Here is a 27,925-nt window from a genome sequence, read left to right as displayed (position 1 = left end):
ATGGAGAGAGAGCACCGATTCTTCCATTTGCTGCAGCCTATCCGTGAGCTCACCAAAAACTGGGACATTGATGTGGCTTCTGAACTGAACGATTATCTGGAAGAGGTATGAGTTCCTTCCTTGTTTTCACAATGATATTCAAGATTCAAGATTTTTATTGTCACTCCATGGTACAAGTATCACGTGTGAAATTCTTGTGCTGTGGACTCCGTTTACAACATAGTACAAATGTAGGGCATATGAGTGCAAAAACAACAAGAGACACAACAAGCAATAAGGCAGTATAGTGATAAGACAAGTCAGAGACAGTGGCATATTCACTGCACATAGGTGCACATGTCCTGTGCATACTTTAGCCGTGCTTAAACATTTTAAATTCGGCGTATTTGACATATAGGTGCAAATAGTATATTCCTTATTAAACATACAATTAAACTCGGCGTTTTAAATTCTGCGTATTTGACATACGGGTGCAAATAGCATATTCCTTATTAAACATACAGTTAAACATTAGACATACGTAATGGTAGCAGCTACAGTACGGTACAGTACGGCTACTGCACTATTTGTGTATGTTAAGGAGTCTCGTGGCCTGCGGGAAGAAACTGTTCCTCAAGCGATTTGTGCGTGCTTTTGGAACCCTGTATCTTCTCCCTGATATGAGTGCACAGTGATACACAATCACATGGTGATGTTTATTGTGCCATGTTGGGGGAGAATACTACATCTGGGCATGTTTTATGGTAGTATGGGCACCTTTCATCCCGCTTTTTGTCATGGGGCGTAAACCACGGAACCAGAATGAACACCGGAAGGCAGTGCGCCAAAAAAAGTCTTTGTTGCCGTTAGCTTGACGTCTCTTGCCTCGATTAATTGTCTGATGCAAAGCTTCTGTATCGGCTTAAAAGATGTGGGATTGTGAATCCGCAATGTTTCTAAAAGAACTTATTCAAAAACTTCGTTCGGTACGTCCATCTTTTGTTTTGTTGTTTGCCGTTCTGATACTTGGGTCAAATTGTCAAGTTAACGTAAAAGTTGACGAGCTAGAAACGCTGCCCATCCGGTCTAGGGCGGGCTCTAGGCCGGAACCAGGTAGGGTGACAAAATCAATTGTGGGCGGGAGCCAGGCTCTTTCTCGCCGAGAAGAGCCTGGTGACGCAAGGTTAGTTTTATGGATATTAGATATTACAAATATATAGGCTCTTTTCACAGCAACCTTTTGAGGTGGTACCCGAAAATGGCACGGAACCATAATTAATTGTATTGGTTACACCTGCTTTACCACCTAAAAACGGCTGGGTCCTGAGTTTCCCTACCATTACAAAACAGTCTTGTCTTTCTTCCCTGATAGTTGGAGCAAATTGACATCACATTTGATGGAGGGCAGATCAAGCTGAACTTTGCAGAAGCCGCACTTCTAATCCAAGGGTCCACATGCATCTACAGCAAGAAGGTATACTGCAAGTAATAAATCCAATCCATGCAAAACACATACTTGTATCTAATCCTTATTAGACTTGTGTTACATATCACTGTTATCCTCTCAGGTGGAACTCCTGTACAGGCTTGTATTCAGTACCCTGGACTACATCAATGACAGAAACGAGAAGTAAGCTGTTATATTTGTGTGGGCACAGAATACACAGATTGGCAATGTTTTGGGTTTTTTATCGTTGAATTCAAACATATTTTTGCATCGGGGACACATTTTGTCAGGATTGGTGCAGAAGTATTAGGCGCGCTGTTTTTCTCATGCTGTTCTATTGACAGACGTGCTAAACAGCCAGCGGGCTCTCCGGAGTGCGATGAAGAGGGGGCGTCAACACACCATGATGAAGATGACGGTGCTGGGGTAAGAACTAGAAGCTACCTTGCATTTCTGGGTCCATTTTGTAATTTGGTGGTGGTTCATGTGTGTAACTAGCCTAATGTAGACAAGGCGTCACCTTGGCATATTTCCAATGCAGCTACATCACAGGTCCATGATATATAACTGTATAAGAGTGGAAATTGTGAGCAAAATAGTCTTCTGTTTGTTTGCTTTCAGTTCAAACGTTTGGACTCTACTACTGCTGTAGACATATCCACTTTTGATTCAGATTCCAACACGGTCAGTATATCTCCCAGAAACACAAGTTAAATGAGATTTTATATTGTAAAGTCAAATTAAGAGCGACTGGAATAGCTTGTTGTGATTATATAATTAGTATAGATTAATTGTGTTTATCTGCTATTGTCCACTGTATGTTCAGTCTGTGCACGTGGTGCCTCTCCCTCCCAAGTCTCTCATTCTTCCCGAGACCCACGAGAGGCAGAAACTCCCTCTCATCAGGTGAGTCTCATGTCATGCTGTGGCTCAGTAAATAATAATAATAATGAACACATTAAAATATCTTAAATACAGTAACTAGAGGTCTTATGTATCATGGTGGTGCAACATTGTTAGTCTGTCTGTAGATTCATTCTTGTAAACACTAGGGATGATTTCTAGCAAAAACACTATTCGAAATTCGCTGGCCAAAGTCGACTTTTAATCGAAATTCGAAAATAAAAATAAAAATGTAATTTTTTTAAAAAATGTATTTTTTTTTTTTTTTTTTTTTTTTTTTGGTGAGTGAAATGTTGCATTGTCTCCCCTGATTCTAAGTCTACGGCTTTATTAATTAATATAAAAAGCTTCTGCTGTGGATTTTTAGCTCAAACAAGCATTGCACCACTGAAGTAAAGAACATGTTACATGACATTGACATTTTCGAAAATAAAAAACAGTTTTGACAATCATGAGTTCATTAAATATTTAGTAGGCTCAGGTCTGAGTGCCAAAGGGGTGCCAAAGTCACCCCCTCTCCCTCTTCATGGGATTTCATCCGCCATTCATTTTTCCATAAACCTTGCTTAAAATGCTTATAAAAATTGTTTTACTTGCTCAAACCAAGCGATTCGACTATACTTCGAATCAGGGGAGACAATGCAACATTTCACTCAAATTTTTTTTTTTTTTTTTTTTCAATTTTCAATTTCAATAATTAAAGTCGACCTTGATAATAACAACGATTATTCGAAAATTCGAAATTCGATGCCCATCCCTAGTGAACACACACGGTAACTCCAGAACAACACATGATTGCAATGTCATACGTACACCATGAATTTATTTGTTTATTTATGTGTAATGCGCTCCACGGTGCCCAGCCCTCATGGGTTTACAAGATGCATAATACAACAATAAACATCGCAACAATGGTACATTTAAAATAACACACGTCGCACCATGCAGGTTCCACCTATAGAGCAGAGTAACTCATTCGATTTTGGAGCACCTTGCTGCATAAACTTGCATGATAATGAGGAAAAATATTCATATACATACTGTAGTAAACTACTATAACTTCTTGATGCTCATGCATGCTACTTGAGTTCATACATATGTGTATACTAATGAATGCATCCATTCACTTAACCTCAGGGTAAATATGGCAGCATATTAAGCAGCTCAAGTGTGTGTGCGTGTGTATATATACATATATATATATATATATATATATATATATATATATATATACCCCTTCCCCCCAGGTAGCACTAAACTGTCTTAATTTAAAGTTGACTTCCTGAAAGTTCCAGATAACCTACTTACGAGACTTTTATTTATTTATTTTCTGGTCTGCGACAGCATGAATGGGGAGATCCTGGACAGCCATAAAGACTTCCGGATGAACACCTTCATCCCAGGCGAGCAGGATCTAATTCTCCTCACCCTGGGTCCAGCTTGCATTGAGCACAGAAATGACCCAGCTGAAGTCCCGCTCCCTCAGCAGCAAGGTAGGTGCACCAAAACTCTAGTTCACTGAGATACAGTAGATGCTGCTGCAAATCCTTACCATAGGTTGTGTTCAAGCAATAATACACCTGGATTTGGGGAGGTTGTCCCGCTGGTCAATTTAAACTTTAACTGATGAGAAGAGAACATGTTCCTGACATAGAGGTCCCTGGTAGATAGTTGGCCCCATGCGAACACCTTAACTCATTGAGTGCCAGCCACTTTTGGAGAACGGACGCTCCCAGTGCCAGAGTTTCAGAGCGTTTTCAGTGATTTCTCGAGGCCCACAGAATATTGTGTGATATTACTATGTAAACACCGAACACGCACAAAGAATGATGAGACTCTATTGTATCAGCAGCAAAAAAAAGTTTATTGATGTCATTTTCCGTTCTTTAGTTATCAGCCGGAGAAGATAGGTCAAAAACAGCAAATACAGGCGTTTCCATCTAGAAGCTGAGATATTGAGCCTTTTGTGAAATATAGCATTTCAAGCAAATCACTGACTCTGAAGCTAATATTTTCTGACCTGAAACATCTGAACAGTAATTTCCTTCAATATAACAGCACCCCCACCCCCCTCTACTGCAAACTCCTCCTCCGTGGGTGTGTCTCTGGTGGCTCTGCTCGCTCTGACTGCTGCTTGTGTCAGGCGAGTCTCTGCTGCCTGGATGGCGGCCGCTCGTCGGGGCAGTCTGGATCGGGCTCGCTCGTTTCTGGGGTTTCGGTTGTGAGCTGGGATGAAGCTGCGTCCGATTCTGGGCTTTCTGCTGCGCGTTTCAAAGTGTGCTGCACCCAGAGTCTATTTTCGGAGCCCCCCACTGTTGTGCGCCGGCTCCCAGCGCGACAGCGAAAAGCATGACATGAGAATGGTTTCATCACGGCTTTTTCTGCTGTTTTTACTCAACTTTCTCTAATCTGGAGAGCACTGTCGCCACCTAATGGGTCGGTAAAATAGCTTATACACATTCAACATGCCCCAAAATTTTACAGGAGATATATTAGGCTTTGATCCACGTCCCACCGTCAAAAAACGCAATTGACGACTTTAGTCGTCATTGGCACTGAACGTTACTTTTTCAATTGACGACTTTAGTCGTCATTGGCACTCAATGAGTTAACATACACTATGTGTTACTGTAGCCTCCATGCTAGCAGTTTAGCATACATTATTTTGAGTGATAGCAGCCGTCTATTGACATTTCATTTAGCAACATTAGCCGACTAATAACTTTCACTGGATTATGGAGACAACCTTTCAGTCTGTCTCTCCATTCAGTTTATATTGACACAGACTGACTGTGCTACATCAGAGGTGCAGTCAGTTCTGGTTATGGTAGTACTATCTTGGGCATTAAAGGTGTGGCCAACGTCCATGACGGTGGAGACGATGATGGAGAGGACAACTTTCTGCCGATACAGGACAATGATGTGGAAATGGACCAGAGACCAGACGAGCACATTGACGGACAGGGGGTAGGTATATCACTCACACCAAATTAACAAATGGCAAAAGATATATGATAAAAATGCAAATGCATAAACCTTATAAATTGACCCTTAACACAGACATTTGTCCAGTGCATAGAATAAGTATACATCCACAGACATGTTGAGGGTGTGATGTAAGTGACCTGTTAGTATTACAATATGTATCGTATCTGCTTTACTAAACACAGCTGGACTTCATGTCCCTTGACAATCATTTTCTGTTTTGTTGATCTGCCCATTTTATAACCTTCATTAGCTATGCTCGGTGTGCACGGTGGCGCAGTGGTAGCGCTGTCTCCTCACAGCTAGAAGGTCCTGGGTTTTGATTCCCGCCTGGGACGCTGTCGGCACTGAGGGGGCGTGTCCCCCCTCGTGTCTTCAGTGCCTACTGCCCAGGCGGGATATCTCGTCAAAAGGGCCTTTCTGTGGGGAGTTTATGTTCTTTGTATGTGGTTCCTCCATACGATACAATGTTTGAAGTTGGTCCCCGGGCGCCGTACACAAGAAAGCTGCCCACTTGCCCCCCGGAGGAAGGACAAGCCTGGATGGGTTAAATCAGGGGCGGGCAAAAAAAAATTCCAGAGGGCCATACTGACTTACATCAAGTAAGCCAAGGGCCACACATTGGACATCATACCTGCCAACACTTTTCGCCGGATTGAGATGGTCCAGGGCAGGGGCCAGGTCCGGCCCTGGGGCCGCATTTTGCGGTTAAATGCAGAGATTATATTTCACCAGCCACCGTCAAGCATGCCATGATTGTGTTGTGGGTCGTCGTGTGACAAATAAGACGGGTTTGCCCCTCCAGTTTTTCTTCTTCAATCAGAAATAGGCATGTTTTGCAAGGTTTGCTTCTAAATTGGTCTCAAATTAAATCCCAGATCGGCATTAAAAGAGCTTAAAGTTTTAAATTTGGCGACCTCCAGATGCCCTGGAATTAGAGCTGGGTATTGGTTCAAATTTCAAGAATCGATTCGATTCCGATTCACAACGTTGTGAATCGATTAATTTCGATTCGATTAATTTCAATATCGATTTGGTTAGTGATATACCAAAACGTGTTTTTTGAGCTGTACCCTGAATTACATGACTGTCCAGTTATGTAACACAGGGGTTCCCAACCTTTTTTGCACCAAGTAGATACATGGGGGGGGGGGGGGGGGAGTTGCAGACCTGTTGTCAATTTTAATGGTTTTAGTTACACATATATTTACTCACCAGGTGGTGACAAAGGGTAAATAACAGCCTTTTCATCTGTCAATAAAGACACTTTCACAATTATGCACAGTGATTTGATTTCAGTCTATATAATTTCTAAAAGTAGATATTAATGATCAAACATTTCCATTCATGTAGCCTACAGTATTTATGTTTTTGTTTCAACTACAAACTCCGTTAACATGCTTCACATGTTCTAACTGTAGATTGCTTTGTGATGTGCTGTGTATCCGCTTGATGTCTCCACTTCAGTGCATTAGTCGCACTATTATTTATAGCCTATGTGTGTTTTTTGCCAATAGCCTATTGCATACCATGTGATATGACTTATAGCCTACTTCTGTATAGAATCCAGTGTGCTATTTCTAGGGCTGTATCTGTCTCTATCCTATACATTTCTGTTGTTTGACGTGGCTCACACGTCACAGTATCATTTCCGTGTGCCACGTATTGCTTTTATACAGGTGCGGCAACCAACTTTTTCCGCCTACAGCCTGACGAAGACCAGAGGTTGAAACGCGTTGCGTCCCTTGTGCCCTTGTCCTATCTTGAAGATGTACTTTGTATTAACTGAATAAGTATAACTGTACATTACTTCTTTATTAAATCCTTCTATAAGCATCAAGAAGCTCCTTTTTTCTATTTACTATTTTTTGTTTCAACTACAAACATAAATAAACGTCAACTTGAAACTATGTTTCAACTACCACACACAGCATAATATTTTAGCCTGTTTATTTAAAAACGTTTTTTTTTTTTTTTTTTTTTTTTTAATATAAAAAAAATCAATCTCTGGACATATGAATTGATAATCGAGGATTAAAACAAAAATCGATTAAAAATCGGAGAATCGATTTTTTGAACCCAGCCCTACCTGGAATACCTTCTGTTTCTCCCGTGTTCTTTCCAAGGTCTCTAGTGAAGGCAGGAAGCTTCGAGAGAGACAGGCCGTCGACGCTGACAAACCGAAGAGAGAGGAGGAGGCAACACATGCTGTAAGCTAATGTTTCTTTTAGGGTTTGATAATTACCACCCTCCAAGCACCAAATGCCTGTAAAATTCACCTTGGGTGGATCAGTAAGGGTCATCCATCACACTGGATGGTAACATTTTGGGACCGTAACATGGGATGTATTGAGTTCTCTAACACTTCCATGGTGAATTACAAACTTGATCCATTGTGAGTCTGTCAGCAAGTTTGAAATTAACACACAATACCTGATTCTGTATATGAAAAGTAAGAAAACAATTGGGCACTGGGTTCTAATCTGTTCTGTATCAAGAAATACAATTGGCTTGTTGGCTTGTTTTGTTTCAGGTGAATGTGTGGAAGTTGACTCTTGACCCTTATGCTGTATTGGGCGGGGACAAGCCCTTTAAACCGGGTAAGGAAGCACTACTCACAGCCACAGGTATACATCAGAACGTGAGATGTTTTTTCCCCTACTATGGGATCAGGATGACCACGCCCCGAACTCATTTGATTGGTCGTCGCAAACTGCTTCTTCCTGAAAACGTGCGGCCAGTAAAAAAGATGTGGTTAAGAATAAAGATTAAGGTTAGGATTTTTGTTATTTAACCACGACCATACCCAAACCCTAACACACCCCCCCCCCCCCCACAACCCTAATCTTAACCACATTTTCAGGAAGAAGCAGTTGCAGTGACCAATCAAATGAGTTCGGGGGCGTGATCATCCCGATCCCATCAGTAGGGAAAAAAATCGCACCATCAGAACGGCAACATGGCCCCGCTCCCTTTTCTGGGGAAACCACAAGACACTCGCCATCAACTTGAATGTCACATCGCAGGACAAAACATCGGTAGGAAAAAAACAATACATTTTGTTTATCAATGACCCAAAGACACCATGACATGACAATATATTGCAACTTGGCAGGCCATAGACTGTGAAAAATATTAATATTAATTTGGTCCATCTTAAGTTATGTGACTCATGTCCCTTCTATGCCCTCACAACTGACCTAGTCACAGCCCGGTCAGTCTCTCATGGGTGGCTAGCTCCATTTAAAGTCGTCAACTTATGGTTTATACATGGTAGAATATGAGTTGAGACGTTTGATGGAAATATGTGTTTTATGAATACTGGTAAGCCTGTCTCTGAATGGGCATACACATACTCCAATAAGAAGCATTCCAAATATATTTAAACACTTAGAAATGTTTCGCCCATGATCCTCTCCCCCCAGCAGAGTGAACCCCTTCCAAAAGATGAGATTTGACATCCAAGTGCTTCTTGGGGGATAATTATATGTATGCCGAATTGGAGAGTGGCATCTACAGATTTGTAAATTATGTTCTGGCGGTATCTACTTTTCTGATAAGCAAGGCCACATTTAGTTGCCAGATTTCTGAATGAAGTTTAGTGTGACTTCCTCCACATAAGGAAATGGGGCAAGCTAACATTTAGCTGGTCTCTTTCCAGCTTCCTGCAAAATGGCAACAGACTTTTGACTGCCGGGGAAGAAGCTTGGAAGCAAGCTAATATTATGCGCTAGTTACTACTTGCCTTATGCTATATCCAGATCCCAGCCCACTGTCAGGGTCCCTGCGGAGGTCTTAAGGTATTAAAAAAGTATTAAATTTGAAATCATCAAAATAAGGCCTTTGAATTTTGTGAGTTTCCACCAGGCAACATGCATCGATGTCCACATTTACACTGTTACCCCTAATCTAAAAGAAAAAACATTGGAGATCCGTTTTTTCTGATTTATTGTTAGTGAAACCAACAACACAGCAACTCTTCGGCATATCAATATTAATTTAAACCGTTTTAAATAGTTTGAAGTGTTTTCGGCTTCTTGTACAGTCTTTTCCAATGGCGAGTTTCCCCCTAAAAGGGGGGCGTGGACTATCGAGCCTACTACAAAATGACGTGTTGCCGATCTGATGGATGCATTCTCTATAAAAGCTAGAGCGCAGGTTTATATACTTGTGTTGACTTTTGGCTTCCTAGGGAAAAGCTACAAGGTTCCTGGAGGTCTGGATGATGGCGGAAAGAGGAAACGGGAGAGTCCTGCTCCACTTCAGGACTTTAACAGTTGGTTCACGGGAGTATGTAAGGGACTGCGTTTGTGTTTTTATGCTTCTTATTAGACTGTCTAAGGTAAGACCGATGGTATGATGTTTTGGTCCTGACTTCACAAAATTGTTTCCTTTTGTTGCAGTTGACCCCCCTGAGCACAAGTTAAAAAATGGGCCCACGTTTACAGGTAACGACTCTGTCTCACATGCTTTCCTAATAATACAAAACAAATCATCTTTATTTGTGTAGTACTCGCCTATAAGCAGAGTTTACAAAGGACTTGAAAAGAAAACACATAAGGACATAAAAATACGAAGCCCATTCAAGAGAAAATGGGTTAAGGGGGAAATCAATTAATTAAATGAAATGGGAATAGCGCTCAACAGTCATGTGACATTTCTTGCCCCACAAGTGAATTCCCCATTCATTTTCTCCATAGACATTTCGAAAAATCCTTGTGAGAATCGTGAGTGACCATAAAACATTTCACTTTCAGCAAAAACAAAAAAATGCCGGGGGAAAAAGATTGAGAATCGTCACTCACGATTTTCTGGAAGACTGGTTGGCTTGGTTCAAGCCTTAAAACTCATTATACAAGGATTTTTCCAAATGTCTATGGAGAAAATGAATGTGGAATTCACTTCTGGGGCAAGAAACGTCACATGATTGTTGAGCTCTATAACAAAAATGACAATAGTTTGAATGTGGGAAAAATCAAAACTCTTACATAAAATTTCCAAATGTTTAAATTATTTAACATGAGAAAGGTAAAAGGATTTTGTCAATTTAGAAAATCGAACAAAACTGGTTTGTACAGTTCGTGGTTCTTCTAGAAAAGGAAAAGTTATAGAGAAAAGTTTTGGAAACTGAGATGAACATGTCAACTTAAATAGAATTAACTGACGTCATATCTGACGTCATTACGGACGTCATACTAAGACTTTGACTGACCACGTCATACTAGAACTTGATTGACGTCAGGGGTGATCGGATTAGATTATGCACGAATGGCCTTCTGCTTGAACTATGGTCTAGAGACCTCACTTCAATCATGAGAGGCCAGTCGGTAAGATTTAACAAACTTTATTTAGCAATCGGCATGCATGGCAAATACTTTGGCGCATGACTCCATTAGCCAGTGGCGCTGCTCTTGAGGCAAGAGGAGGGCATCTGCTTAGGCTAGGAGATCCCCCAAAAGGGAGATCTGATTACCGGAGGTTAATTGAGATCTGCGGGCACCGGTAGTTGGTTGTACTTTTCTGGCCTTCGACCTTTTTAACGACTTATGGCTACTTGCGGCTGGCGCTTCCCAACTCGGTCGGGCCTTCGATCTTGACCCCCCTACTTGCGTTGCGGCTGGCGCTTCCCAGCTCGGTCGGGCCTTGCGCGCCGCACGACTTGGCCTTCTGACTGACCCTGACTCTCTCTCTCGACTCTCTCTCTCCCCCCACTCCATTAGCCAGTGGCGCTGCTCTTGAGGCAAGAGGAGGGCATCTGCTTAGGCTAGGTGACTCCATTAGCCAGTGGCGCTGCTCTTGAGGCAAGAGGAGGGCATCTGCTTAGGCTAGGAGATCCCCCCCCCGTGGGGGATCAGGAGTCACGACTCGTTGGTGGCGGACTGGGGAGGTGGGTGGGGCAAAACAACGCTCCGGAGGAGGGCTCAAGGGAGATGGACTGCTGTGAAGCTGCTGCTGTTATGATCGGCCAGAGAGAGAGAGGTGACGTAGAACCCTTGCTATATATATGAGAATTAACTGACGTCATATCTGACGTCATTACGGACGTCATACTAAGACTTTGACTGACCACGTCATACTAGAACTTGATTGACGTCAGGGGTGATCGGATTAGATTATGCACGAATGGCCTTCTGCTTGAACTATGGTCTAGAGACCTCACTTTATATATGTGAAAGTACACTTGAGACTATTCAATAATTTTTTTACATTTTGTTTGCAGACCTGAACTACATTTATTTGAGTAAAATGAAAGAGAAGTTGAAGACCAGAAAGAGGATCTTGAGAAGAGCGGTAGGGGAGTTTGCATGTACCTATCGTGAGATACAGTATGTACTGTATGTGGTGCTGTGTGAGGCAGCTAATGATGCAGCCTGTATCGTCACAGGCTCTGTTCGTTTCTGATGAGGAGCTGGAGAAGACATTTCTGCAGCCAGAGGTGGAGCAGCCCTACCAACCCCACCTGCAAGGTAATCCCCCATGCTGTTAACATACTTCTTAGGCTCAGTCCAAAAGTCTGGACCTCACCACACTTGTGGACTCATGGACTTTGTGGGCGCTTTTCCCGGGAAGTCTGCAAGTGATGAGGTCACCAAATCCTCACTTCATCAGTCCAAGTGGATTTTCTGCAGATTTCCAGAGAGTCCGCTTGGAGTGCAGACTTCACCCACACACGTCACTGATTTAATGACCCACAATTCATTGCAATATGGATGTGACATTGTACCGGTAGTTTTTCCACTTGCCGAACAAAAAAAACTATTCTGAATTTGTAAAACAATTAAAATGTTACTTGAACCATGTAGGCCAGAAATAATGTTCATCCACATCATAGTCTCGCTGGCCAGCCTCCTCTCCCTTCTGTCCGAGGAGTCTGGCGCCGCAGGTCTCCATAACTGGGATAAAACCTCCCCTGCTCTACTTTGCTCTCCCATTGAAGCGACTGTTTCAGTCGCTGCCGGATGTCCGCTCCCAGCTTATTACAAGCTTTGTCATTGGCTCCGACCATGTCAATCAGAGCGGCTTCCGCTCCCTCCTCCCTGTGTGTCGCTGTAAATAGTGCCCTGCCACCGCAGTGAAAACAACAACGCTAACTAACTAGCAAGCTAACGGCAGAAACCTACATGCTAGCTCGTTGCTACACGCTGAAAACGGCAAGTTGGATTGTTTGAAACTATTTTCCAAGGGCACTGCCGCTAACCGCCGCCCATCGCAATCCCACTATGGAGACCTGCGGCGCCAGACTCCTCGGACGAAAGGGAGAGGAGGCTGGCCAGCGAGACTATCCACATCATGACACAGAAATATGTAGTACAGGTCTTAGAGGTCAACTGCATTTTATTATTGTGGTCCTTAGGCCTGTCTATCAGCGGCTTGTTTATAGCTTTGTAGTCTCTCGCCCTCGCAGACTTGATGTGATGAGATTGAACATGGTATGTATGACTGAAGTCCACAAGTCTGGAGGGTGGACACTTGGATTCGGCCATTGTATTTCCTGCACACTCTGCCCCCTAGTGCTGAGTAATGGTCTAAAGGAGGGGACAGGACATGGGAAGTGTCTGACATTTAGCAGTAACTACTTCAGAGAGTTAGATGGCCAGTGTAAGATGATTCATGTTTATTTGCACCTTTGATAAAGGTGACGACAACTCGGACTATGAAGACGAGCCCTTTCCTGATGATATTCCAGGAGAGTTTGCAGGTGGACAAACACCAGGTAAAAATAAGCTGTGGTACTCAAACTTAGACTTCTAAAGGCATGTTTTAAGATGTATATAAAATACTCTACTTTGAATAATGTGTCTGTTTCCCACACACAAAATGTTAAATTATCCGATTAAAATCCTTACAATTCCCCCTCCGTTCCTTCTGACTGATTAAAAATTCCAAAGCAACCATTCAGGGTTATCTAGAACGTAACTAGCCAATCACAGCATACAAACAAGGGCTTTAAAGGAACACTCTGCCCATTTTCAACCAGCTTTGTATCATTAGAACATCAGTAGTATATCAGAAAACTCATTAACTCAAATCAACTCTCAATAACTGTCAAACTAGATGAATGATGAATAGTTTGACAGTTATTGAGAGTTGATTTGAGTTAATGAGTCATTAATTTGAGTTAGTGTGGACCAGTGATGTCACTGGTCCACACTTTAACACGCAATAACTGTCAAATTAAATTTCATTTCATTTCATTTCATTTATTTTCGCACAACACACAATACAGGTTGGGTCATCAATGACATCCTAATAAAGGTTTGTGTGAGTGCCAGGTCTCCCAAGAAGCTATTTAAAGCTTATAGCGGAAGCCTGCGCAGGAAGGTGGTCATCATTATGGGACACAAATGGGTAAAAATGGCAGCATATAACAGACATAACATGAAACAATACACTACATAACATGATACAATACAATTACACACAACATAACAATACATACAGTAAACAACATAGAACACAACGTAAACAACAAAGAAATACACAGTACAATCAACAAACGAACAACAAACATTCCCAGATCGGTAGTGAACTATAAGTATGAGTTGAGCAGTTTTAATTTCAGTTTCTTCTTGAAAGTGGAGATAGATTGTGCCATTTTCAGGCTCTCATCAAGCTTATTCCAGATCTGCGGGCCCCTAGTGGTGATGGTTAAGCTGGTGCATTTTAAGCGTCTTCTCTTGCCAAAAATAAGATGTGTGTTTCTAGTGTTATGGGTATGAATGGGAGAGCTGACTGGAATAAGCTTGGATAGTTTGGGGTTTAAATTGTAGATAACTTGATACATCATGGAAGCATTTTGATGAAGGTTGAAATCAGCAAGCCTCAGGAGGTCATAGCGATGGAACAGGGGACGTGTAGGAGTATTGAAGCCTGACCAGGATATGGCTCTTATAATTTTCTTTTGTAGACTTTCTAATTTTTTGAGGTGACTTGGGAAAGTATTGTACCATATGATATTGCAGTAGTTTATATGAGGTTCAAACATAGTTTTATATAAGATGAGAAGAGCAGACAAGGGAAGAAAGTAACGTAATTTGAAAAATAAGCCGACATATTTGGACAGTTTAGACAACAAATGATCAATATGACATTTGAAGTTGAGTTTCTCATCTATGAGGATGCCTAAAAACTTACTGGAATTTACCCTTGTCAACTCCTTTCCATCTATCTTGACACAGATGTGATCAACTGTAATTTTGTTGGAATGAAATATGATAAAGTTAGTCTTGCTGATGTTGAGGGACAGTTTGTTGCATTTGAACCAGGTATCCACTTTCAGCAGTTCACCATTGAGTAAGTCTTGGAGCTCAAGTGAGTTATTGTGGGACAAAAATAGATTTGTATCATCAGCAAAAATAACTTTGTATAATAATTTAGATGAGTTAACAAAATCATTAATGTACAGGATGAAAAGCAAAGGCCCCAAAATTGAACCTTGGGGTACCCCATATTTCATATCCAACTTTTTAGATTTATGATGATTTATATCAACATACTGTTGCCTATTATGTAGGTAGCTGCTGAACCATTTAAGAGCCAGTCCTCGAATACCATAGTGGTGCAGTTTCCCCAGTAATATATTAAAATCAATGGTGTCAAAGGCCTTTGAGAGGTCCAGGAAAACACCCACTCCACAGTTCCCCTGATCAATGGCATCATTAATTTTTTCTACAAGATCTAAAATGGCCATACAAGTTGTATTTTTTTTCCTGAAGCCGTACTGAGAGCTGGTGAGTATATTGAGCTTATCTAGGTATTTACTAAGTCTGTTGTATACAACTCTCTCATATATTTTAGAGAGGGCAGGTAGAACGGAGATTGGTCGGTAATTAGTGATGCTATTTTTATCACCTGATTTATAAATTGGAATTACTCTCGCAATTTTAGTCATTTTTGGAACCACACCCAGATGTAATGAGAGATTTATGCAATGTGCGAGTGGTTTCACGACAAATTTGACTATGGCAATCAAGATTTTACTACAGATTCCATCAGCACCAGCTGTATGAGTGTTATTTAGATTCATGATGATGTCATGTAATTCATCACTATCAGTCGGTTTCATGAAAAAGGAGTTAGGATAGTCTCCTGTAAGATACTGCTTATAAGAGACACCCTGAGGATGGCTGATTTTATTTGCCAGATCTTCACCAATGGATGTAAAGTAGGTATTAAATTGATCAGAAAGTTCCTGTTGAGACAGGTTTGCAGGGTCAGGGAGTACCGTACTGATTGCTTTTTGTCCCTGTTCAGAACTTTATTCAGGACTGACCAAGTCCTCTTTGTGTCACCCTGAGATGCTCTTATCTGATCGGTGAAGTGGATACACTTACTTTTTCTTATTACATGAGTCAGTTTATTTCTGTATACATTATATTTATTTTTATTAACAATACTCGGTTGTTTTAGATACTGTTTGTAGAGTTTGTTTTTATGTTTTATGGAATTTAATATCCCTTTTGTGAGCCAAGGGTTCTGATCAGTTTTACTGCATGTGACAGTTTTCTCAGGTATAGTGTTGCGGATAGAATCTGATAATTCACCAATGAGACTGTCATATGCAGTATCTGTATCATGAGCATTAAACACACTATTCCATGTCTTGATCTTCAGGTTATCACACAACTTCCTCAATGTTTTGTTGTTTAATACTTTAGTAGTTGTTATACAGGGAGGAGGTGCTAGTTCATAAGCAAGATTTACAAACAACACAATGGGGAAGTGATCAGTAATATCAGTCAGAACCACTCCAGATTCCAGGGTAGTATTTTGAATGTTAGTGAGAATATTGTCTATGATAGACTTGGACGTATGTGTTATTCTTGTATAGGTGTTAATCGTTGGAAAATATGAAAATGAATGGAGAGTATTAATGAAATCATTTTTAGTCGCATCTTCCTTTGAGATGTCTATGTTAAAATCACCAGTTAGAATGCAATTGTTATTTTTCTTATTTAAAGTATATAATGTTTCTTCTAGTTTGTCCCTAAACACAGCAAAGTTTGAGTCAGGGGGGCGATATATTATTCCAACTGTGAGTTTTTTACCATTTTGAAGATTTAAGTCAATGAAGAGAGAGTCGGAGGGGTCAAGGTCAGTATTTTCACTGACATTTGCCTGGAATCTGGAGTTTACATAGAGACATACTCCTCCGCCTAATTTCCCTAGTCTATTTTTATAGAAGAGATTGTAACCATGACAGACTTCAAAACAGTTTACAGTTTTCTGATATACTACTGATGTTCTAATGATACAAAGCTGGTTGAAAATGGGCGGAGTGTTCCTTTAGTGCTGAATACTGGACAGTAGGGGTGTAACGGTACACAAAAATTACCTGTCGGTACAGTTTTGAAGTCATGGTTTGATTCATTTTCGATACAGTAAGGGAAAAAATTGCAAAACATAACATTGCTTGTTTATTATAAACTTTTGTCAACATCAATATATATATATATATATATATATCAGTGGAGGTTCAGCTCCACTATAGGAAGTGAATGATGATGACATCAAAATTCCACTTTGCTGTGATGACCTGACAGTAATAGATATATTTACACGACAGTAACAGCATATTATATGCCCCTTCTTATTTTTATTTTTATTTTTATTTTATCAAGCAGTAAGTTAGCTCACAAGCCAGGCAGTCGTTGCATTGTATTACACAAGCCAACAAGGGTTTAGATCTGCGGGCGGCCACGGTATGTGGCCGCAGATTTCTGTCTCCGCAAACACTGGGATACTGCAACGTCTCGGCTGCACGCGGTTACAGACGGCATGGATGTATTGTGCAAGTGAGTCAATTAAGTTCAAGTTATCCGGGCCTTCTACTAAATTCGGCGTGCAAATGGTCCACCAAGCAGCGCTCTTTTTTCGTATTAATATGTTTCATGCTGCATAGCCTGTCAAAATGCAAATAAAAACGGCGACCTTAAACTCCCACATTTTTAAACTGAATTTGGCTGGTACATCTACGGCTGACAGCGAGCTCATTTTTAAAGCTAGAGTGATGGTCTTTATACCATATGAAAGTAGAATAATTAAGGAATCGATTGGGACCAAGCATGTTGGTAAGGGGGGGTAAATAACGCTTCAAAGTTGATAAGTCGTAACTTTCCCCTCCATGCAATTGAAAGTAACTAAACTAGTATGTTGGTATTAAGTTGATGACAGTAGCTGATAGTCACTCCCCCTGTCTATACGACAGCTACTCTCACCAGTGCAGTAGTGGAGTGCTTTTGATTTACATCAAACCTTTTACTGACAAACTAACTGTAAATGGCTTACTTTATTTTGAGGTGCATTGCATTGCTCAACCAGAAATGAACCAGATCAACTCTGTTTCTCCTGGGCCTAAAATGCACCAGATGACAGCTGTTTAATCTAGGGATGCACCGATCCACTTTTTTCACTTCCGATCCGATTCTGATACCTGAATTTGGATATCTACTGATACCGATATTATGTCGATACCAATATTTTTCTTGAATATACAGTATAGGCAAAGATTTGGCCAATTATTATTTTTTAAATATACCTTACAAAAAGCAGACAAAATTAAGAAAATATACAAGGCAAAGAAGGATACTATTATACATGGGCAAATTACGGCCAGCGAGACCGTAATTCCAGCGCGGGCCTGTGCGGCTGGAATTGCCTTTTTTTTCTTCTTTTTTTTTCTTCTTTCAAACCCAAAGGAACTGATACAGGCACCAGCCCCTTAATACTGTATGTGGGAACTAGAGCTGCCGAAAATAATCGATTCAGAGATGCATCGCGATGCTTAATAGGACGATTCTGAATCGATTAACAAATATCAAAAATCGATTATTAAAAAAAAAAAAAGTTTTTTTATTTTTATTTTTTATAATCAAATAAAATAGAATGTAAGTACATGCAGTTGTTTATTTTAATTATGGATCATAATACAATGCAATTCCAAATGCACTTTTATTTTAAAAGTAGCCACACAGTGAGAAAAAAGAAAGTGAGAAAAAATAAATCATGTATTGCGGAAAAAGTGATGCATCGATTTAAGATGCATCGTAGAATCGAATCGAATCGTAGACTTGTATAATCGAATCGTATCGAATCGTGAGATCAGTGAAGATGCACAGCTCTAGTGGGAACTGGGATTATTTTCATTCTTAATTTTAATGAATTGGCCAAGTACAACTGGGGAGAAAATGGGATGGGGCGGGGGATGTTTGGGATCACCTTTTCAGTGAGCTCAGAGAAAATGTCCACTTTCAGCAGACTCTTGTGGATACTCTGCAGACATTCTGCACAGTGAAGCTCAAACATCCAACTACTGTAGGAACAAGAACACCTTTAACAGTTCTCATGTAAACGGGAAGTGCTGCTTTTACTGGAAAAGCTACAACACAACACCATTACGTTCATATCACATATATTGTCAATTATCAGACAGAACAGTCTGCCAGCATCAAAGACAGTATGAATGTTTCTGTTCTGTCAAGCAAAGTTGAAGCAGAAATATGGAACGGACAGAGGAAGATGTCTTTTGATGACATTTACAATATGGAGAAGTTAACTGCCTTTGTTAAAGTGTAACTTACGCCCAAAACACTTTTTTTCAGCTTTTAACCAATATATATGACTTGGGGTGGTGTGTGAATAATTCTGGTCAAAATTTCCACATTTGAGACCAAACTGTTACCATTGTACCATTTTTCAGCAGCATAAGTTCCCTCTATGACACTGCTTTTCTTGTGCCCTCAAATGAATGGGATACTTGGTACATCGTGTCGTCACGGTGGGTTTAGCACGCGCCCCACTCATGTGAAAAATAGTTTTTTTCCCCATTTATTATTACTGTAGTTCACGCGGCGCGAGCCCTTTAAGACCAATGCATCCCTGGGTAATGCCTACTGTGGCTAATATTAGCCGATAGTTATGTTATATGGCAGTAAAATGCCACTGAATGACCAAATTGATATAACTTTTAACCATTTCGAGTAACACTGTTTCCATACGGATCACCAGCGTTAGTTTGTTGTTAATAACGTGGCTATATTCATAACGTTTTCTATCTGATGCGTTATTTCGAATCCCACATAGGTTACGCTGGCGCAAAGCGTGTGGGTTTCAGGACGAAACAGTCTCGAGCCACTAACGTCATCTTTAGAGCACAATATTCCTGGAATGCAAGTTTAACTAAACAGTTACATGTCCTCTGCATTCTACATAAAATTAAGATATTACGGGTTGTTTTGTTTTTTATGTTACATACTTATCGGCCAAGATATGTTAGTTTATGGGGGAGGAATTCTGCCAGGTAAGGAGGGGAGTGTGGGCGGCCATCTTGCCTGCGGGGTTTTCGGATCGAGTGGAGTGCCGTTTTGCAGGAAATCTGGGGGGGTAAGTCCCGCTTTAAACATAGGATGGAACAGTTCCGGAAAAATGGGTTGACTATATGCAACGCCCCACAGGCCTGATTTTATCTTCATAGATTGAAGATAATCAGAATCAGCTTTATTGGCCAAGTACTGTATGCAAACGCATACAAGGAATTGGGCTCCGGTTAGCTTTGCACACAAGTACACACATATAGAGGGGAAAAAAAGGAGAAAGAAGGTTACACATAGTCAAGGCGATCAAGGAATACTTTGTTGGACATAAGCAAAACATTTACAGTGACTGCTATATACAATGTGGTGACTGTGCTATATACAATGTAGTAAAGTGGCTATTTTAAAATATGAATATATTAGGGAGTGTACAGTCAAAGTGTACGGTAAGTGTGCAACAACGTTACATAGGTTTGTGAACAAGGCTTATACAGATATTGCATTTTTAAATATGAATATATAAGGGGATGTACAGTAGTGCAACAACGCTACATAGGTTTGTAAACAAGGCTTATACAGGGATTGCATTTTAAATATGAATATATAAGGGAATGTACAATAAATGTGTACAGTAAAATGTGCAACGCCGCCACATAGTTTAGTAAACAAGGATTATGCAGATATTACACGGTACACGGTACAGTTGTATGCTGTTCAATGTGAACGAGGCTTGAGTTGACGGTGAACACAGTGAACATAAATTAAGTGAGTGGCGGCTGGTTTAAGTGGTTTAGGTGTTCAACAGAGTAATGGCCTGTGGGTAGAAACTGTTTTTGCGTCTATTGGTTTTGGCGTGCAGAGCTCTGAAGCGTCTGCCCGAGGGGAGGAGTTCCGTGATGATCTTTCCTGCCCTTTTTTGAATTGAAGATTATATTGTAAGGATATCGTAAAATCATGAATATATGATGTACAATTGTATGGTATAGATAGTATTCGATCAGCAGCATCACGGTCGCTGCGGTCACATTGTTGACATACCGTCCTGCACACACAGTGCTTCAGCTGACAACTAGTAACAGCCTTATTCTTGTTTCTGTTGCGTTAAGGTCTATTACAAAATAGCTTGTTTGTATGCTGCCGTTAATGCCTGTAATAAGCAAAAGAAAAACGAGGTGAACAGACTTTGCTGTGAGGAGCTGGCAGAAAGTTTCACCTGTTTCACCTGCCTCTCTCCACTCTCCTGTGCTGACGTATCCTCAGTCTCGCTCCCTTCACGTCTGCAGACGGTAGAGATGGCATAGAAACAAACCACAGGGCTTTATTGCTATCATTACTACAGCCATGTATAACACAGGCCACCATCCTAACACAACAGGAACGATAGAGGTAAGGTAACGCTAATGGCGGCTAGCTTCCTATATAAGCGCTGCTCTCACATTAGCCCCGGCCCATAATGTTCCGCTATGTTGTCCATATAGCGTATACACTCTCGAACTATCGTCACACAAACTTCCATAAGTCAATTGGGGGACTCGGCTGTTCAAAACGCTCTCCTACCTGTCTCCGACGTCCGATTGCTGATCCAAAGATATAATAATCCTCCTACGGAAGCCAGTAGTTTAGGCGGGTGGTTAAAATGATACTGCTGCGTGAAACAACCGTTTAAAAGCAGTCTTTCTACAGCCTGTGCCGTATTTAGGAGAGGAGAAGCTTCCCAGTGCCGAGAGGAACCTTGGGATTTTGAGTATTTCATGACATGTTTTGCTTCCCAGGTGCGCTGGATTTGATGATTTGATCACTGTGCCGCCGTCTCCGTGTGACTGCTCACTGCATGCAAGTGGTGCACCATGATAGTGAGATCAAACACACCCTGCTGTTTCACTTGCAGAAACCCAAGTCCGAAGGAGGGCTGGCCTTACCAGTGTTTAGGCACTACTTCTGGGCTGCCAATGTTAGGGCTTTAATGTTCTGGCGGCATGTTAGGGCTTTAATGTTCTGGCGGCAAGGGACTCCTGGCGACTTAATGCTCGGGGCCCCCCTGTGGCTGAAAATGGACGCCAGCTCTCTTGCCACCTGTTCTTTACCAGCCGTGTTATTTTATAAGCCAGAGAAGCCTGGGACTTTACAGCATTTAGGTTTTGTTGTGAAAAAATCCCTCAGAATTCTAAACCAGGTCAGGAATGTTTTGGGTCTACCAAATGTCTCTGTCCATACACCAATTTGTTTTAATCACTCTTTTTTGCCTCCGTGGTCGGACAGAAACTATCATGCCTGGAGTGAGAAGGGGCTAGTTTCCATCAAAGACCTTTACATAAATGATAATTTAGCATCATTTGATCTACTGAAGAGGAAATTTGAGTTGCCTAACACAAACTGGCTCAGATTCCTGCAAATCAGAAATTATGTTCGATCCAAGATCCGCGCCTTTGAAGCGCTTCCAAATGAACATGCCTTTTTTGATGTTTTGCTGAGCCCACCTCACTCCAAGCATCTTATTTCTAGATTTGTATGTCTGTTTGATAACCGCACCATGGCCTCTACTGAGAGAATTAAAGAACCATGGCAGGGGGAACTTTGTATTGATCTACCTGACATTGTATGAGAAAAGACTTTGTCTGTGGTACAACTATGCTCAGTTAATAGTAGACACCAGCTCATTCAATTTAAAGTCGTTCATCGCCTTCACTATTCTAAGCATAAGTTGCACACGTTCTTCCCCTCTTCCCGTCTCACCACTGTGCGACAGGTGTCAGAGGGCACTTTGTCTCATGCCCTCTGGTTCTGCCCTTCACTGACAGGATTCTGGGCTAAAATATTTGACTGGTACTCTAAGGTCTACAAAATAACGCTTCAGCCGGAGGCAGGACTCGCCCATCTTCGGCTGCTCGGTGACCTCTCTGGGCTTCCCCACAGCCGTTCAACAGTCTCTGACACTGGGGACAACTGTTGCCAAAAAACGTATCCTGAAAGAGTGGAAGTCCCCCTCTCCGCCTCCTTTCCAACTGTGGTTGACGGACATGATCTCGGTCATAAGGATGGAGGAGAGGCTCAGATCCCTGAGAAACAACTCACTTCATAAGTTTCTAACTATTTGGGACCCGTTTCTGGCCTACCTCGACCCCTATATGGACGGTATCACCACATTATTGTCGATATGTTTTTTTCTTCTCTTTCCTTTCCTGTGTCTGAGCTTGTTCGTTTGTTTTGTTTGTCTTTTGTTAAAATTGAAATTGAAAAAATAAAATACAAAAAAAACTAACACACCCTGCTGTAAATTCAGCACAGGCTGTGGAAAGACTGCTTTTAAACGGGTTGTTTCACACAGGAATATAATTTTAAACCCCATGCCTAAACTGCTGGCTTCCGTAGGAGGATTATTATATCTTCGGATCAGCAATCGGACGTCGGAGACTGGTAGGAGAGCGTTTTGAACAGCTGAGTCCCCCAATTAACTTATGGAAGTCTTTGTGACGCTAGTTCGAGAGTGTATATGGAGAACATAGCGCAACATTATGGGGCTACTCTCACATAGGCTGTCACTAGTTGAGAGCTGTGCTATGTCAACAACATGGCCACAGCGACCGTGATGACACTGATTGAATACTATCTATTAGGGGTGGGGGAAAAAATCGATTCACCTAAGTATCGCGATTTTTAATGTCACGATTTTTTGGATCGATCTTTTATTCCAGAATCGATAATCGCAAATAAAAATTTTTTTTTTTTTTTTTTTTTTTTTTTTTTGGGTGCTTGCAGTCAGGCCACTCACTGAACAGCAGGCCAGGCGCCGCCTACTGGTTTACTAGTGGTTTTATTACTTTATTAGTTAGTCTGAAGTAATAACTACACTTCAGGGTTAAAGTGGGTGCATCTCATTGTAAAATTGGACTTTAAACGGCCCAAATCTGGCTTCAAACGGCCCAAATTTCACGCGCGTTGGCCCATATCGGCCTGGCCTGCTTGGTATCTAATGCCCGGCCTGAATTATGATCCCAGTCCGCCCCTGTTTTTAACTATATCGCCCAGCCCTACTCATGATATATAATATACAGTCTCTAGTGTATGATTCAACTTTTCCCATGTTCTAATCTAGTGTAAAAAAGCAAACAAACTGAAAAAAGAAAAGAAAAAAATAAACAAAAATCGCAAATAAATCGTAATATCGAATCGCAATAATCGTAGAATCGCAATACTTAAGAATCGCAATATAAATCGAATCGGCACCCAAGAATCGTGATAGTATCGAATCGGGAGATAAGTGAATCGCCACAGCCCTACTATCTATACATACATAATATCTGAAATGCATTTTATGGTCATGTTTATGTCATTCTGATTGTCAAAAAAAATGTGAAGACCTGAGGAGTACTTGGGCAAGTTATTTGTTTGTTGGTGTCAGATAAACCACCAATTTAATCCCAAAACAAAAACATTCTGGGCAAGTGGTAAATTATCACATCATCTCATGGCACCAGATTTCTAATGAAGTGTGTTCGGCTGTAGACTAGTGATTCACTGTGTTTTTGTCTTTCTATGATTCCAGAAGCCCAGCCGGATGCACTGAGTTATGAAGACCTTGTGAGGCAAAGTGTGGTACGCATTCAGTGTCTTATAGAAACTGGCTATCTTCTGTCACATTACATTACCTAATGATTTAAACTGGGTATCTTCTGTCACATGACATTACCTCGTGATTTTCATTCGGTGTCTTATAGAAACCGGCTATCTTCTGTCACATGACATTTAGAGCTGAAACGATATGAAAATCATGATTATAGTGACCAAAAGTATCACGGTTATCAGTATTATCACGGTATTGTTAAAATGTGCTGAAGAATTCCAAAAAGTGGTGTTAAAAAGTGCTAATACACTCACGGAAATCATTTCACCAAGTTTTATATTGAAAACTCAGAGCCAAAAAGGACTGATACACTCACTGAAATCATTTCTTCAAGGCTGCACTTCTGCATCTGGGAGACGGTTGCCAACTTTGGTTGATGATGGACAGTATTTACCATGTTTTTCAAAGCGCTGTAATCATGGTAACACGGTAATCATGGTACCATGGTTTTAAAGGTAATAAAAAATTTGAAATGGTACGGTTATCAGAAGGAATTGTATCACGGTTATCATTATCGTTTCATCCCTAATGCCATTACCTCATGATTTTCCTTTGCTTCACTACGTCCAGATTGAGTATAATGTATGAGTGGTAGACATTACATCATATCCAACAGAGTGTTAACAAACTAGATAAGATTATTTAGTTTTGAAACTGTCAACATTCACTTTATTAGTCACTTATTACAAATAAAATCAAATTTTGTATTACATGACATGTATTACATTGTAAAAATGATCTCACAACTATAATAAGGTGGCCCGGGGCTGCCTTGCTCGATTGCTCAACAGTTGAGCAGGTGAGCACGCCATGCTAGAAATGATTTCTAGTCATGTCTAAATCTGCAAGTAGTATCTGAACTAGTTTCTAAGTAACTTAAGTTAAGCCAAACTATATTTGTCATGAGGGAAGCTTTGCCGTAACTTTACAGTTTCTTCAGATGTGCAGTAACTGGTAGCTTATGAAACTATCCTTTCAAAGAATGGTGCATATAACGGCTTGTTGATGAAACTCTTTGCAGGAGCAATTCCTGGTGGAGTCGCAGGGTTACGCCCAGGAAACAGAGATGTCAAGAAGAGTCAAGGACTGGGAGGACAAGATCCGTACTAAACTGGCAATACAGGTACAACACTGAGTCTGTTGTACCTGAGTCTGAATGCTCTGTACCTTTAGTGCCCCGTCTATTCATCTCAGGAGGAGGAGGAGGCTGTATTTTGGTTGCATTTTTTGTACATTGAATGTAACCGTAACACACTCGCTATATTTGCAAATTCTGTTATACTCCCTTTGATTATTGCTAGTTTTGTGAAGCAGATATAATAATGTGATGCAAGAATTCTATTCTACTCTTATGTTAAAATGTTATTTGCTCTATCAGTATTTGCTGCTGTAATAGTCCAATTTCCCTGGGTGGGCTACCCAAATTTAATGAGTTATGTGAAATGACGTGAAACACTGACATCTGTCCCCCCTGTCATCTACTGTCTCTGTCTCTAGGAGGAGCGTCCAGTTTTTGACATCCATGACTACGAGGACAGGATTGTAGCGGCTTTAAACGGCGTGGGCAGCAGCAGGTCCTTTGCCTCCATTGTCTACGGCTTGGACAACTTTGAAGCTTGCAAGTACATGGTGGCCTCACTCCAACTGGTAAATACTACAATATTTATCCAATTCAAGACGCCTTACATCAAATCTAACATACTGTCTTTGCTATCATATGGATTGATCTGCCCCTCTGTCATCTACGTGATCTCTATTTCCGACTTGGTTAAAATCTTAAGATTTGCGGATGACACCACTGTGACGGGTCTGATCTCCTGTAATGATGAAACGGCTTACAGAGCAGAAGTCTCCTCACTAGTTGAGTGGTGCGCCCAGAACAACTTAAACCTCTCCAAAACCAAGGAGGTGGTTGTAGACTTCCACAAAAACAAAGTCGAGCTCCAACTTTTAGTCATAAATGATCAGGCTGTTGAGATAGTGGAGAGCTTCAAATTCCTGGGGACCACCATCAGCTCAAGAAATTTAAGGTATCAAAAGCAGGGATGTGTCACTTTTATCAAGCTATGATAGAGAGTGTGCTCACATTCTCTATCACAGTTTGGTTTGGTATGGTAACTGCTCAGCTGAGGACAGAGGGAGGCTGAACAAGGTCGTGAAAACGGCATCAAAAATCATCTGTAAAGATCTGCGACATCTATGGTGTCCGCATTTTAAAGCTGGGACTGAAGACAGTTAGGGACCCCTCCCACCCAGCCAATGCTCTCTTTGCCCGCCTTCCTTCAGGAAAAAGGGTATGCAGCATCAAGAGCAGAACCACTCGTCTGTGTAACAGCTCGTACCCTGAAGCTGTTAGGGCCCTTAACTCCTCCTCAGCTGTTCAGTTCACGACCCCAATCTAAACATAGTTGTAAGTATAACATTGTAGTCATTATAATATATAGTAGTAAATATAATATAGTAGTAGTTGGGTCTTTCATGCACCAGACACTTTTTATGCACCACACTTTTACGTTTCTACTATTGCACTTGTCACAAATAAAAAAGTAGAGTCCGCACATTGCTTAAAGATGTCTCCCAGTAGATTTATTTCAGATGATTCGGTTTCACAACCACCTATACAACCTGCAATCCTTGGCTTTTATGAAAGGCGCTATATAAATTAGTTATTATTATTATTATTATTAATCCATTCATGTCTCAGTGGGAATAAACTTTTTTCCCCTTTCTGTCCTGGTGCAAAACGTCTATGAACATTGGCTACTGAGAAGTTCATAATTTACCTTCGCATTTTGTACAACAACAATAAAGAAGGTCGTGAGACCGAAACATCTACTGGGAGACATCTTTAAGCAGTGTGTACGGACTCTACTTTGTTATTTGTGATTGTTGCTTCTTAGTCCTGCACCTGCTGTTTTGAGTGGATGTGCGCGCTCTACTTTTTATCTGTACTATTGCACTTGTGCCTTTTTTCTACAGAGTTCCTTTTGCTCTGTAAAACTTACTGTACTATAAAAGGTACCATATACTGTACCTAACCGTCGTTTTTACGGATTTTTTTTTAGTTCATACATTTTTACAGAAATGTAGTTCTATTGCCCTGTGGATGTGGGATTGTAAATCGTAAATGGCCTGCATTTATATAGCGCTTTGGGCTTTACAATCAGTAGGTACATTCACCCATTCATACACCGATGGCGGCAGGCTACAACGCAGGGTGCTGGCACACCATCAGGAGCAATTTGGGGTGCAGTATCTTGCCCAAGGACACTTCGACATGGAGGAAGCGGTAATCGAACCACCGACCTCTTTTATCCAAAGCGATTAGTGGACGACCCGCTCTACCTCCTGAGCTACAGCCACCCCATTGTTGTCATTACTTTGTCATTACTGTCTGTTCTGTTTGCCTGTAATGAGCAGAGCACTCACCAAAGCAATTTCCAATCAATTTTAATTGATATGGCAATAAACTATTGAATCTTGATCTTGATGTTGTGGAACGTGGTGTGACGAGTTCTCTGCGCTCACCCCCAGGCCAACGACAACACAGTGGAGGTGGACAGCGTGGAGGGGTTGGAGGAGAGCCTGGACACCATGGGACTGACTCTCCTCAGCACACACAAGGCCACCGACCGCTTCAAAACTCTCCAGGCCTCCGCAGCTGGAAGCGCTACCTGA

At 41.2% G+C, this 27,925-nt stretch overlaps 1 protein-coding gene across 1 annotated transcript; it reads left to right on the top strand.

Annotated features, from left to right (window-relative positions):
- Positions 1 to 27,925, top strand: LOC310771093 (condensin-2 complex subunit H2-like; the record flags this gene model as incomplete). Its single annotated transcript, XM_083631879.1, has 17 exons — positions 1 to 105; positions 1,352 to 1,453; positions 1,548 to 1,609; positions 1,771 to 1,852; positions 2,048 to 2,110; positions 2,253 to 2,332; positions 3,674 to 3,822; positions 5,181 to 5,296; positions 7,441 to 7,524; positions 7,848 to 7,914; positions 9,507 to 9,604; positions 11,700 to 11,781; positions 12,951 to 13,028; positions 24,170 to 24,219; positions 25,269 to 25,370; positions 25,745 to 25,894; positions 27,782 to 27,925. The coding sequence occupies 17 exons, from the start codon at positions 1 to 3 to the stop codon at positions 27,923 to 27,925; spliced, it is 1,614 nt and encodes a 537-aa protein (XP_083488005.1).

This window comes from Poromitra crassiceps (assembly GCF_964638095.1).
Source record: "Poromitra crassiceps genome assembly, chromosome: 2".
Classification (NCBI taxonomy): domain Eukaryota; kingdom Metazoa; phylum Chordata; class Actinopteri; order Beryciformes; family Melamphaidae; genus Poromitra; species Poromitra crassiceps.
The sequence above is the reverse complement of the archived record's forward strand: the minus strand, read 5'-3'. Positions and strand labels throughout refer to the sequence as shown.